This window comes from Lepidothrix coronata, unplaced genomic scaffold (assembly GCF_001604755.1).
Source record: "Lepidothrix coronata isolate B3197 unplaced genomic scaffold, Lepidothrix_coronata-1.0 Scaffold18, whole genome shotgun sequence".
In the NCBI taxonomy this organism is placed as follows: domain Eukaryota; kingdom Metazoa; phylum Chordata; class Aves; order Passeriformes; family Pipridae; genus Lepidothrix; species Lepidothrix coronata.
The window spans coordinates 4805928-4819226 of record NW_016690198.1 but is presented as its reverse complement, the minus strand read 5'-3'; the positions used below and the strand labels follow the sequence as shown (position 1 = coordinate 4819226).

Genomic DNA, 13299 nt, shown 5'->3' with positions numbered 1-13299 from the left:
CCTGAAACAACATCTCAGCCTTGGCCATATTGATCAACATAACTGGTCTACTCTGGCCTCCAACTGGGAGGTCTGGAGACACACCATCTATAACGCTGCTGATGCCTTTGAGAACGCACACAGGATCACACTCGAGAAAAGACAATGCAGAAAGAACCATGTCTTGCAGAATTTACCACCTAAGGAGTCTTTCTGCTGTGCCTTTTGCAACCAGACATGCCTGTCTCGTACTGGCCTTTTCAGCCACCAGCGCGCTTGTGTCAAACATGGGTAGAGACCTTTCCCTGATCTTCGTTTGCAAAGCCCAGCCATGGTGGGGCTGGGGGTTGTGAAATACAGATGTACATGATCTGTACAAACGTACAGATTCATTCAAATCCTACAATCCATAGATCCATGGCTTCAAGAGAAACCCTCTGCATTAAAAGAGCAGATAGTTAAATAAATTTCTATCACACTAACAACCTAAACATCAGCCTGACCCAAAAATGCCAAGAGTAATTTTGTCACATTTGCAAGAAAAAAGTTTCTTCAGGCACTTTCCGTCTCAGATTAATATTTCCCTTCTCTAATTCTCTTTAATTATCTTACTTACTCTTTTATTCTCTAATAACTCCATTCCACACCCAACAGCAAACATGGACACTTTTTCCATATTTTATTGTTTAGTGGGTTTTTAAGACATATGAACATTAGCATTCCAAAATGCTAAACATACAGTGTCTAGAGCAACTGCTACGCATTTAAACTTTACATAGGCTTCCATAATCATACAGCCACTTGGCCTAGTCCTCACTGAGAAGATGTTGCCAAAAGGAATAATGACAACTTGTTGAAGAATTTCCCAAACTACAACAATAATTACTCAGACACTAAATAAAAGCCTATAGTAGTCTCAAGTTGTGCTATAAGAAATGAGATATGCAGGGAAGCATTACTGCGTTGTAGGACACTACAGTCATTCCTAATGACATGGACATCAAGCTGTGTGGTGCAGTAAACACACTGGAGGAAGGGAAGGGATGCCATCCAGAGGGACCATGAGAGGCTTCAGGAGAGAGCCCATGTGAACCTCATCTAGCTCAACAAGGCCAAGTGCAAGGTCCTGCACCTCAGTCAGTCAATACCGACTATCAACACAGACTAGGGAAATTAAGGGATTGAGAGCAGCCATGCAGAAATGGACCGGAGGATACTGGTGAACAAAAAATTGTACATGAGGCGGCAACATGGGTTTGCTGCCCAGAAAGCCAATTGTGTCCTGGGCTGCACCAAAAGAATGTGACCAGCAGAGTGAGGGAGGTGATAATCCTTGCTTTAGTCAGACACCACCTGGAGCACCACATACAGTGTTCCCAGCACCAGGAATACATGGATAGGTTGAAGGAGGTCCAGAAAAGGAACACAAAAATGGTCAGAAAGCTGGACTACTTCTCTGAAGATAGGAGGCTGAGAGTGATGCAGTAGTCCAACACTTTGTTTCGTAAACCAAAGAGAAATCTGTGTGTCAGTACTGATGAAGAAGGTGGAAGAAAAAATTCCAACCTTACAACAGTGAACTGGAAATGCACTGATCAGTCTGGTCAATAAGCAAATTCCTAGCCAATCAGCCAATACTAGTATTTCAGCACTCTGCAAATACATCCAGTTTGCTGACAGCAAACAATATAGACTTGAAGAATCACAATGACCTCATAGGTCTACTCAGGAAACAAAAAAATTCTGAAGCTTAGTAAGCCTTATAGTATGATATATTCACATGTGTTAATTCACAATTCAAGGACAGTTTGTCCTTTAAATGCATAAATAACTAATATCATGCAGTCAAGATGACCTTGCAAATTTACAGAAATATTTTTTATGATTAACTGTGATGTGTGATCTGCATGTGTGTTTCACCATCTCTTAATATATGCCCAGTGAACTCAAAAACCAAGTTTCTAGTTAACAGCAGCCAGTGGAGAAACCCAGGCAGATTTTATGGCTATGGGGTACCAGAGACACAGAGAAGAACACTTTCCTCATTTTCATTTGTGTTCCTTCACTACCATTGCAAGAGTTCATCGCTCAATTGCTAAAAGCAGGAACAGGTAGTGGCTGGGGACTCATTAGCATAGACTTACATGTAAACATGAATTGGTTTCCATCAGAGGTCTTGCCTCAAGATGGACACCAGAACGTAATCAAAGCTCTTATGAACTCATAAGGCTTGCAGTAATGTGAAGAAAGCTAACATTATCTCCTTACTAGGACAGGCTTAAAGAAATAAAAAAGGTAGAAAACCCCTCTTACATGAGCAAATATTTATCCAGACACTTCAGACCAGTTCCTACTGAATTGGTCAATACTTAATCCCAGTGACATACCAATGGACAGAATTACCTGGTTATTTCTTTTTTACTCTGACAGAAAAATTAGGAAAGAGCTCTGTTAAATGGACTTGAAACCCAACACTGCCTAAAATACAACATTTCTGATGAAGGTTACCTACATAAGAAAAAGAAAAGCTAAGAATTCAATAGCAATTTTAAGCCTTTATGAATTGCTGGAAACAGATGTCATTTTTCTGGATGATCTGAAAGTCATTTTTGTAGAAGTACTCACCTGCTGCCAGCCATTAACATGCCAAAGCACGTCAACAACATGCCCATTAGCTCAAAGCCATAGTGAATAAATTACCTTCGCTTCCAACTCAGACATCTTTTAGCCAAATTCTTGCCATGTCCTCTATGCAGCCCTACATCTATAGCCTTCTGTGCAGTCCTACATATCTCCTAAAATCTCATATCCATTTTACATTCATTCTGCTGCTTACTACAAGACAGAAAGGAATCAGCCATTTTACTACTCCCTGTAGTGTATTTGCCTTAACTTGCAAGTATCCACACTCCTGAGAAGGAGCTTAACATTACATTGCTAGAACACTATTAGAAACACTGGTCTACATACCTTCCCCTGTTGCATTGAGCAGTCCACACATCCCACCTGAATGTTTCCATGTTTTGCTCCAGGGATTATCTGTAATCGTTCAAAGTCAGTCCCTAGTACCACAATATCACATCCTGATGCATATGCCTAAAATAAAAAAAAAAAAAAAAATTAAAAAAGAAACAAGAATAAAACTTTGGCTACTTACAGCGTATCAGTGAAGAATGAAACAGCACGGTCCATGTATCCTATCCATGTAAAACACAATATAGTCAGAAGTACAGAAGTATTTGCAGAGATAATAGATGCCTACAGTTTAAAATCAAGCAATAGTACTGGAAAAGGACTTTTTCTCCATGCTTAGAAGTGCATCAGAACACTTCTATAACAAGCAAATAGGGGTTCCAGATAGAAGAGGCAAAAAAAAGATGGGAGTTATGAAAACTTCTAGAAGAAAAAGCATGAAAGGAAGTTCTTGCAAAGTAGGAAAAAGTAATATATTTCTTACATTGGAGACAGAAACTTTTTAAATTTTAAAATTTTTGAAATTTTTCAAAAGGGGGAATAGAATCAAGGAGCTAAAATGGTACAAAGCATTTAGTATGGAAATGAAGGTTAGTTATACAAAAGCCAAACTGTGCTGTCAGACTTTCTGAGTCTCCTGTTACTCGCAATTATTTTACTTTCTCTTATATTTATAATGTCTCTAACACCTTCACAGAGCCAGTTGATTGAGTACTGCAATGTCTGAGACAAAATTCCTTCCTGTCTTCTTGGAAGTTTTATTAGAAACTAAATACAGATTAAAATGGAGAAAAACATTAAACACTGGAGAAACTTGTGGAAACAACAGTGAGCAGAATCATCCAATTAGCACAGGAATGCAGCATTCAAGGATGAAAGTCTAGAATAAGGAATGCACATTCATTAAAAAGTTAGAAAGACAGTAACAAAATTAAGAGCACAAACAACAGTGTTCTGTTAGAGAACAAGAGAATGATAAAAGGCTCAAAAATGCCATTTTAATTGGCTAAAAGATTTAAGAGGAAACTCTGGAGAAGGAAGATCTCCAGATACTGACAAAAATTACCATGATCATCACAAACAACCCTACTAATATCTAGTATATTAAATAAAAAACTGTTGACTTGAAAAAAAGCAGAAAAAGTGAATGCTAGATTTACAAATTTGAAATATGAATGAGTACTTTTACCAAGTACTAGTGACCTAGACTACAGTATCATTACAAACATTAAAATAAATAAAATAAAAAATATGGAGATTTTGTTCCAAAGACATTTTTCTGCACAAAGGGTGCAGTGATGCTTCACAAAACAATCTTACCCAGAACACTGTGATCACTATCTCAGCCAATATTCAGCTATCACTGCAATAAGCAGAATACCAGGCACCCTTTAAATAACCTGATAACTGAAAATGCTGGTCTGTAATTCTGTAGACTAAATACAACTATATATTTATTTATGATCACTTATTATTGGTCAGGTTTTTGAACCCCTTCCTGTCCTGTCCCCTCTTCAATTTCAAGAAGAGGTTCAAGCAGTGTAATTCCTCCTGTCGAAAGAGCAGCATTTATTACAAATGGACATACTAAACTGTGGATTCCAAAGCAGTCTAATTAAAAACTCAGTCTGAAAGGGAAAATTTAGTAGCAATTTTCATTCAAATGTTAAGGTGATCACTTTCATATTGTGATGGCATGAATTTTGGATCTGCTCATCACAGAACATTTTTTTTTCTTCAGTAAAAAACCATCTTACCTGGTGACTCACTGGTTAAGTCCACAGTTCACCAGAAAAAGGTTATTCAGAATTACCATATAAACAAATTTTCCCTTAGCCATTTTGTTGAATTTAGCATTCTGTATGGAGGCAATTTTAAGGAAAACAAATACTATTAAAAAAAAGTGTTTCACTGTAAAGATATGACATAGAAACATAGACATGGCTTTATTAAAAATGTATATAAAAGACAGAAGTGTCAAAGACTGTATGAAGCCCACCTGCTCTGCTGTATGCCCCTCTAGGTCTCATCAGAACTTCACAGACTTACTATACTTCTCACATCTGATTCTCTCCATTTCTAACTTCAGAGGCAAGTCTGAAATCACACAGTGTCACACCACCACAACCATTGAATAGAAACACAGAATGTTTTGGGTTGGAAGGGACCTTAAAGATCATCTAGTTCCAACCCCCCTTGCATGGGCAGGAATACCTTTCACTACACCAGGTTATTCAGAGCCCCGCCCAAAAAGGTCTTGAACACTTCCAGGGACTGGCATCCACAGCTTCTCTGGACAACCTGTTCTAATGCCACACCACCCTCACAGCAAAGAATTTCTTCTTAACATCTAATCTAAACCTTCTCTCTTTTAGTCTGAAGTCATTCCCCCTTATCCTGTCACTACATGTCCTGACACTACATGTCACTACATAGCCTCTCTCCATCTTTCTTGTAGGCTCCCTTCAGGAACTGGAAGGTCACTTGCAATAAGGTCACTCTGAAGCTGGACAATCCCAATTCTTTTAGCCTTCCCTCATAGAAGAGGTGCTCCATCCCTGTAGTCATCTTAGTGTTCCTCCTCTGGACTTGCTTGGAGAGGTCAACGTCCTTCCTGTACTGGGGACCCCAGAACTGAACACAAGATTCCAGTGAGGTCTCACCAGAGCAGAGTAGAGGGGCAGAATCACCTCCACTGCCCTCCTGGCCACACCGCTTTTGATGCAGCCCAGGACACAGCCGGCTTTCTGAGCTGGAAATGAATGTTGCAGGGTCATATCCAGCGTCTCCTCCAGCAGCACCCCTAAGTCCTTCTTGGCAGGGCTGCTCTCGACCTGTTCACCCTTAAGCCTGTATTGATACTGCGGGTTACCCCAAACCAGGTGCACTACCTTGCAGTTGGGTCTTACAGTAACACACACCACTAACAGCAATCTTGAAATTCATAAACTAACCATTTTAAGGGGATCAAGAACTCAATCCGTTTTAGCATATAAAAATAGTCCTGAGTACACTTAGCATTTTGCACTGAAAGAATGCTACAGTAACAGTAAGAAACACTATACAGTGGAGTCTTGAGGAACTGGTATATTCATCAGCGTATCAGGAACAAGGACTTAAAACAGTATGGTAGAATATGCGGAGTTGGAAGGGACCCATAAGAATCATCAAAGTCCAACTTCTGGCCCTGCACAGGACCCTCATCAAGGGTCACACCATGTGCCAGAGAGTGTTGTCCAAACGCTTCTTGAACTCTGTCAGGCCTAGTGACTGCTTCTCTGGGGAGCCTGTTCCAATGCCCAACCACCCTCTGGATAAAGAATCTGTTCCTACTATCCAACCCAACACCCCCCTGACACAGCTTCCTACCATTTCTTTGGGTGCTGTCACTGGTCACCCCACAGAAGAGATCAGTCCCTGCCCCTCCTCTTCCCTTCACAAGGAAGCTGTAGACTGCAATGAGGTCTCCCCTCAGTCTCCTCCTCTCCAGACTGAAAAAACAAGTGACTTCAGCCAATCCTCATATGGCTTCCCCTCTAGACCTTTCACCATCTTCATAGTCCTCCTCTGGACTTTAATAGCTTAATAACCTTCTCATATTGTGCTGCCCAAAGCTCAGAACCCAGGCTAGGTCCTGCTAAATTGGGCTGTGACGGACAACAGTAGCTTAAAGAGGTATGCAAGACGTATTCTAGACCTGCTGTTGCTTGAAAATGTTCCCTTCATGAATACAAGTCAAGAGCTATGGCTCCCCCTCTCTTTTTCTATGTTGAACCATTGCTATTATTTTATATTTAATAGTAATTTCTCACCCAAATTCATATGCTGTATGTTTAAAAAAAAAAAGTTTGTCAAATTGGGGATGAACTTTCTTATGAAAAGTCAGGGAGTACATTCTCATCCTAGTAGTTCTCAGTTCTAACAATTTATTTTAAGTTCACTTGTAAGAAGGTGGGGGTGAGAGGAGTGTCCCTTCAAAATCTTATTTCTGGAAGAAAAATACAATCATTGACCTTTATGTTCTGGTATTTCTCAATATTATCTAAAAAATTTGATATTTTAGGGAAAAAAAAGAATCACTTCTGACATCAGTCTGTTCAGAGGGATTAGATAATTCTTGGTCACATTGGTTTCCCAATGCCCAATAAGCTGCAGAATCACTGACTAGCTCCTAAGCCTGTAGAGCTGTTTTGTTCTCAAAGAGATAGAAAGAAAAAAAAAAGGCCTTTTCAAAGAGCTTCCAAATATAACTACAGCCAAGCAGAAGGATGATAACTTGGAGGTTATTTTTGATGTTTAGTTAATGTTTGCCTGCAGGAGAACCACAATTTCAAAGACAAAAGGCAAAAGATGCAGAGAATAAGGAAGTTACACACTACAATTAAAAAAAGTGTCTGAATAAGAAGGTGACTCAGTTGTCTGGCAAATGAAACTGCAACGGGCTCCCTTTCCTACTGCTGCCCACCATTCCCATTATATCTCACACTGACCAGACACTTTAGGAGGGAAGCTTGAGCATCTCCCCTCCTTCCAAGGTGTCCTTGCTTTGGTTCTTTGCTGTCCCCTCTGCAACTCAACTATTAGACTGTACCTGTGCAGAGATGTCAGATCCTCTTACACATTCACTGGATCTCAGACTGCAGCTCTAATGAGGTTTCCAACCAGTAGTATGCCATAAAGACATTTCTCCAAAACAAGTCCACAAAATTAACTACTGGGCTAATGCTACTCCTTTTTTTTTTTTTTTCACTGCAGAAATTGTATGGGTCATATTAACTTAATATATAATGAAAGACTGTACTCAGGAGTAAGAAATAACTTCCTTATTTGTTATCTCTGAGATAACAAAAATGAATTCTGCCTACCAGTCACTTTATCTAATTTTTACAGCAAGTTATCCACGACAGCTCATGTCACTCATTTTCATTTTCACAGAAGCTAATGTTTTTCTACAAGCTATGGAACTGAGAAAAGAGGTAATTCTAGTCTTCTATTATGCATGGGGCAAGAAGCAATCTTAGAGTATAAGAATTTATTTTATACATACTTTTGTGTACATTACTTGGCCCTTGGTGGCAGCGGTGGAGTACAAAAAGCTGCCATATAGTTGAACAAGGAAAGAGTTCCCAAATATGTATTTTAAAAAATAATAATAATAATATAAAAAATTCAAGATGACTTTTCAAAACAAGCAGAGCCTCTATGTCTAATGCTGGCAAACCATAAAAGCCTTTCACCTTAAGAACGCCCTAGAACATTTACAAGAAAGTTGTCTTTGCACAATGAGACAAGCAGATAATGTGATATTATCATGTTCTTGGAATGTTTATTAAACAATGCTTTGTTCTTCTGTTACACAAATAAACAAGATAGAACTAGTTCAAGCTGCATGACCATGGATCTCTCTGCTGACATAACAAAACAAGCCTGAAATAAGGGAGTGAAAGATGTTTCAGGCCTGTGAATATAAATATGATTTTGCACTGCAGAACTGGGTTTTCACACAAATTCTATGCATTCTTTTAATCCAGTGTCAGCTCTTATTTCTAAATTAATACCTCTTAGAAGAAGATTAACAGATATTTTGACAATAACAGCGGTTTAAAAGCATTGAGTTTTAACAGACAATAGTATAGACAATTATATGAACTATTCTGATTTCTTTCTAAAATGAAAGCCTGATATACACAACTCAAAATCCAAGACTGGTACTGGGAACTCTCAACAGAAGGAAAGCAAATAACCACGGGTCTTGACACGGCACAGCATCTCTAAAGCAATTATTTCCCTTACACGCAACCTTCTTGATATATTTCTTCTATGTACTGACAGAAGTTTTTGCTGTAGTTTCTGCTACAGCTACATAGGGACTGACACATTACCTTGCACAACTTGTGCAAGCTTTATTTAACCTACATCTCCTACAGGAAGGGCACAAGTACACCTAATTGCCAGCTATTATCCATGGGTGAATGCAGCAGTATGTGTGTGCACACATACATATTTATAAAGTAATACATATATATAAACCCAAGCAAATACACAGGGGATGAACATACAGATTACAAATATAATGCACAACTCAGCAGAAGTCAGGACAAAAATTAAAGGCAAATAAATCTATGAAGAGGCAATACTGTGACAATGACTGTATTTTTTTCCTTCGCACAGAATGGTCAAAATCAAAAAGCACAGCCATCGTGAATTATTCTATTCTTTTTGGTGTGGTCTCTCTCCATCCTCATTTTTGCATCACAACTTACATTAGTCTAAGTGTTCAATTTTAAAATCTTATTTAAAATAAATAAATGCTTTTGTTAAGATGCTTACTTAAATTTTAAGAACTACTCCTTCATCATGTTTGGAAAAAACCCAACTTTCTAAGCTATGCAATACTTTATTATAGTATATATAAGTAGCAAATTGATTGGCCATGCACTTACAATCATGTCTCACTGAAACTCCACTTTTCACTGATAAGTAAAATTTTATCCCCCCCCCTTTTTTTTAAGATTAATTCAGTTAAGAAGACAGTAAATTTTGCAAATCCATAACAGCTTAACTGGACATTATTTTTAAAAAAAAAGTCTCAAAAAGGTTTCCTTCCCTTCACTAAATCTCAATCAAGAAGCAAGTGTAAACAGTGTAATTCCCTGCTTGAGTCTTACAATCACTCAGTTAATTTTCTGGACTACAGATATCTGCAGAATTCTAAATACAAGTATTAAGTATTTTCTAGACAGACAAGTAACAATTTCATTGAGTCACAAAATCTACTTTTAGTTATCAAAAAAGTCTGCAAAATGGGAAATCTTTATACCTTTGAAAACTCAGTCTTGACCAAGCTATCTTGATGTGGTCTTGATGAAGCCATCAATGCCGCCCGCCCCCCTCCAAAATTTTCAAGTGCTTTTCAACTTCAAATGTTAAATTCATAGTTTTATCTATCGTACAAACCAAGTCTCAAGTCCAGAATGAATTTAATCTCACAGAGAGAGGAAATGTGTCAAGAAAATATTTTGGTCCCATTAAAATAATCCATGTAATTAATCTTTCTTTCACAAATTTTTACCCTTACAAACAATCGCTCTTTTGTCACTTCCCTTATCAGTCTTAGGACTTGTACTTGTAAAGTTGCCATTGCTCACAGTCATTTTGCTCCCCCATCTTTTGCTACTTGGAAAAAAAAACAAAAAGAAAAACCAGAAAAAATATTACAGAATCAGAACTGAACAAGTAAAAATGCACAAAGCCAACCAATCACAAAAGTGCGGGTCACCCAATAACTTAAATACAACTTCAGCAATAACTAGTTCAGAGGAATCCTATTTGATGAACTACACGAACTTTTATTCTAATATTTCAGATCTGAAATGAATAAACGAAGGGTGTCTTCCACCATAGACAATTACAAGGAAAATAAAACAATTTCAATTTCAGGGGGAGGATATAAAGAATAAACAGTTAAATTCTGACATCTGAGGGCCAAGGTCTCATTCATTTAGTGTGTCATGTGTTACTACTTCCTGCTCTCCACAGATAAACAACAAGCATGCTTATAATAACTTGATGATTATGAGCCTTTTTCTATATATAAATAAAAGATGGGCTAAAGACTCCTTATCAAGTGTTCTCTCCAAGGAAGGTCATGCTCCACTTTACACTTCACATCCTAAAAATCCAAGGTCAGAACAACAAACATGTACACCATTAGAATAAATACACCACTAGAACAAGTATCGCAAACACCTTCTTAAAACAACTGAACATATTCAAAAAGGTGCATACAATTCAGCGGGTACAGGTATTTTTTTTCTAGTTTTGCTTCCAGTTTTTCAGAGGTCAAGAGAAGAATCTGATATTTTTAGCTTAAAACTGTAATATCTTAAGTATTTTGCTTCAAATATTCAGTGCTGCACATCAGAAAATATTCTGAAGCATAGTGTATACTAAATTAAAAAATCAAAATATTACAGACCAAGTTCTCCTGTCGGACAAAGATAACTTGCCCCACTTGTACATAACCGTGAAATATCAACTCTCATGAGTTCTCAGCCATGAAAACTGGAAGCATAGAAGCTTAACATGAAGCACAGAAGTCAGACATGTTTGGATTTTTTTCTAAAATATAACTCAACAGTATTTATACTAATTAATGCTTATATCATAATTTCAGACATGGAAAAACAACTGTAAAATTTTTTTTCTTGGATTTTTTTAAAGGTTTAGTCCATCATTTCTTCCCAAAAATGCAGAAATTAGCTTCAGTACCTTTCACTTAATCCTTCTCAGCAATCTTATTAACTTAAAACGGCAGTACAGAATGAGTAACAACAACAAAAACAACCCTGAAGCACTCAAGGATATTTCTGTTAGAAGTCTTAAATCTGAGGAAAAGAAATCCATTAATAACCTTCTGGGGAAAAGGACAAACTAAGGAAGATGAATGAGCCTATGGGAAACATTATAAACACTGTTACTATATTTATGTGAAAATAGTTCTTGTAAAAAAAAAAAAAAAGACCACACTAACAGATACTGAAAACTGCACTTCCCAGTCATGCCTTTCTCCTCAAGAAGAGATTCCTACTCTTCTTACCCACTGGGGAACTCCAACACTTTTGATAAGTTGGGCTGTAGCAGGTAAAAGTGAGTTCAGTGACAGTAATGATTCGAATTATTTCCCTCAAAAAAGAATGAAACCAAAATGGGAAACTTATGAGAACATACTTTGAAAGCCTACTAGCATTTCACTGCAAAGTAGACCTCCTTGTCTCTTATGAAACAGTGTCCTACCACCTTCGGTGGGTCTTTGATGAAATTTCTGGATACGTAAAACCAGAAAGTTTGGCACAGTTGGCATACGAAGTCCCAACTGCTGTAGTTTAAGAAATCTTCCAACATGAACTTATTTATAGGATCCACTTTTTTGGAAGCAAGCACATCGCCGGACAATGCTGCAGACAGAGGAACTCTCACTGTCACCCTAACCGTGGGAAGGCATCTCCTCGCCCCAGTGCCTGAGAGCGAAGCCACAAGTAGCCAGATGAATTTAACTGCACATTCCAGATAGACAGCAAACAGTGAGTTTCTTAATTCTTGCATTTCTAGCTATCATTCCCCTATCAAACTGAAAACCACGCCATGCTGAAGGTGGGGGCGGCCATAAAAGGTAAGCTTAAAAGCACTCAAAAGGTGGTGCTCTGAGAAACTTTTGCTGCATCTTATTTTATTCCTCTTCGGGCTCACACAGAGGGAGGGTAGGAAGAAGAACACAACAACATAAGTCTGTTTACAAAACAAAAGTGAAAGGGAAGAAAACACACACTAATAAAGCATTTGGCCTTTACCACGTACTGCAAGTGTTCTCCTTCCACTCTAAGCACAAACATCGACAGGGAGACCAAATATGCTTTGAAAATCTTACCACCACGGCAGGGTACTCCACCACCGTCCCCAACTACGCGCAGTGAAGATTTCAACCCCCTACCACGACCGCACGCCAGCGCCGAAACTCCCTTGCACCGAGAACCGCACGTCCCGGCCGCCGTTTATGTAATCTTTTATCAGAGCCGCCACCACCACATCGCCGCGTCCCCAAAGCCCCGGCGAGCCACACGTGCCCGCCCGCCCGCCCCGCGGGCTCCGCGCCCTGCCCGGCACCGGGCCGGCAGCGCCAAGCCGGGGCCGCCCCTACGGGCAAGTTCTGCGGGTCCCCGCCACCGCCGGGCCCGCGACCCACAGTTCCCCCCGGCGGTGCCGCCGCTGGCGGACGCGCCCCCGCGGCTCGCCCCGCGCCCCGGGCCGGCCGCGGCCCCGCGCCTGACGCAGCCGCTTTGGGCGCCGGGCAGCGCGGGCCCCGCGGAGGCGCCGCGGCCGCGGCGGGGGGGACACTCACCGTGAAGGGCTGCTCGCGCAGGCTGCCCACGGAGAAGCAGCTATCGCCGGGGTTCACGGCGCCCGTCAGCACCTGGTGCAGGTTCATGGCGGAGGGCGCGGCCGCTCGCCCACCGCCGCTCGTCCCCCCGCGCCCGGCGGCGGCGGAGGCGGCGCGTCCCAGCGGCGGGGCGGGGGCCGCGCATGCCCGGCCGCGCCGCGGTGCCTGGGGCGGGCTGAGGGCTCTGTGTGCGAGGGCGGAACTTGACTTCCCTGCTAAAATAACTTGACTTTCCTGTCAAAATAGCTGTGGAAAGCGCTGCGGCCGAGGCCCTGCGAGGGGACCGACGCGCCAGAGCCAGGGGGTGGGTGACGGAGCGGACTCACCGGCAGCGGTGACCCCGAGCGCAGCCCCTTCCAGCCCCCGCGCAGGGGCTCAGCCGCAGCTTCCTCGGCGGCAGTGACAATGGG

General features: G+C 40.6%; 1 protein-coding gene across 5 annotated transcripts in view; it reads right to left on the bottom strand.

Annotated features, from left to right (window-relative positions):
- The window catches only part of DMXL1 (Dmx like 1), a 78084-nt gene extending 65118 nt beyond the window's left edge, over positions 1 to 12966 (bottom strand). For 4 of the 5 annotated variants that reach the window (XM_017807288.1, XM_017807290.1, XM_017807289.1 and 1 more), the window contains exons 1-2: positions 12851 to 12966; positions 2950 to 3075 (exon numbers count right to left, since the gene is read on the bottom strand). In XM_017807288.1, the coding sequence (XP_017662777.1) occupies positions 2950 to 3075; positions 12851 to 12937 (213 nt within the window). In that variant the 5' untranslated portion in view covers positions 12938 to 12966. Of the gene's footprint in view, positions 1 to 2949; positions 3076 to 12850 lie in introns of those variants that run through there. The other variant, XM_017807291.1, reaches the window with a different exon arrangement.
- Between the last annotated feature and the right edge of the window lie 333 nt (positions 12967 to 13299).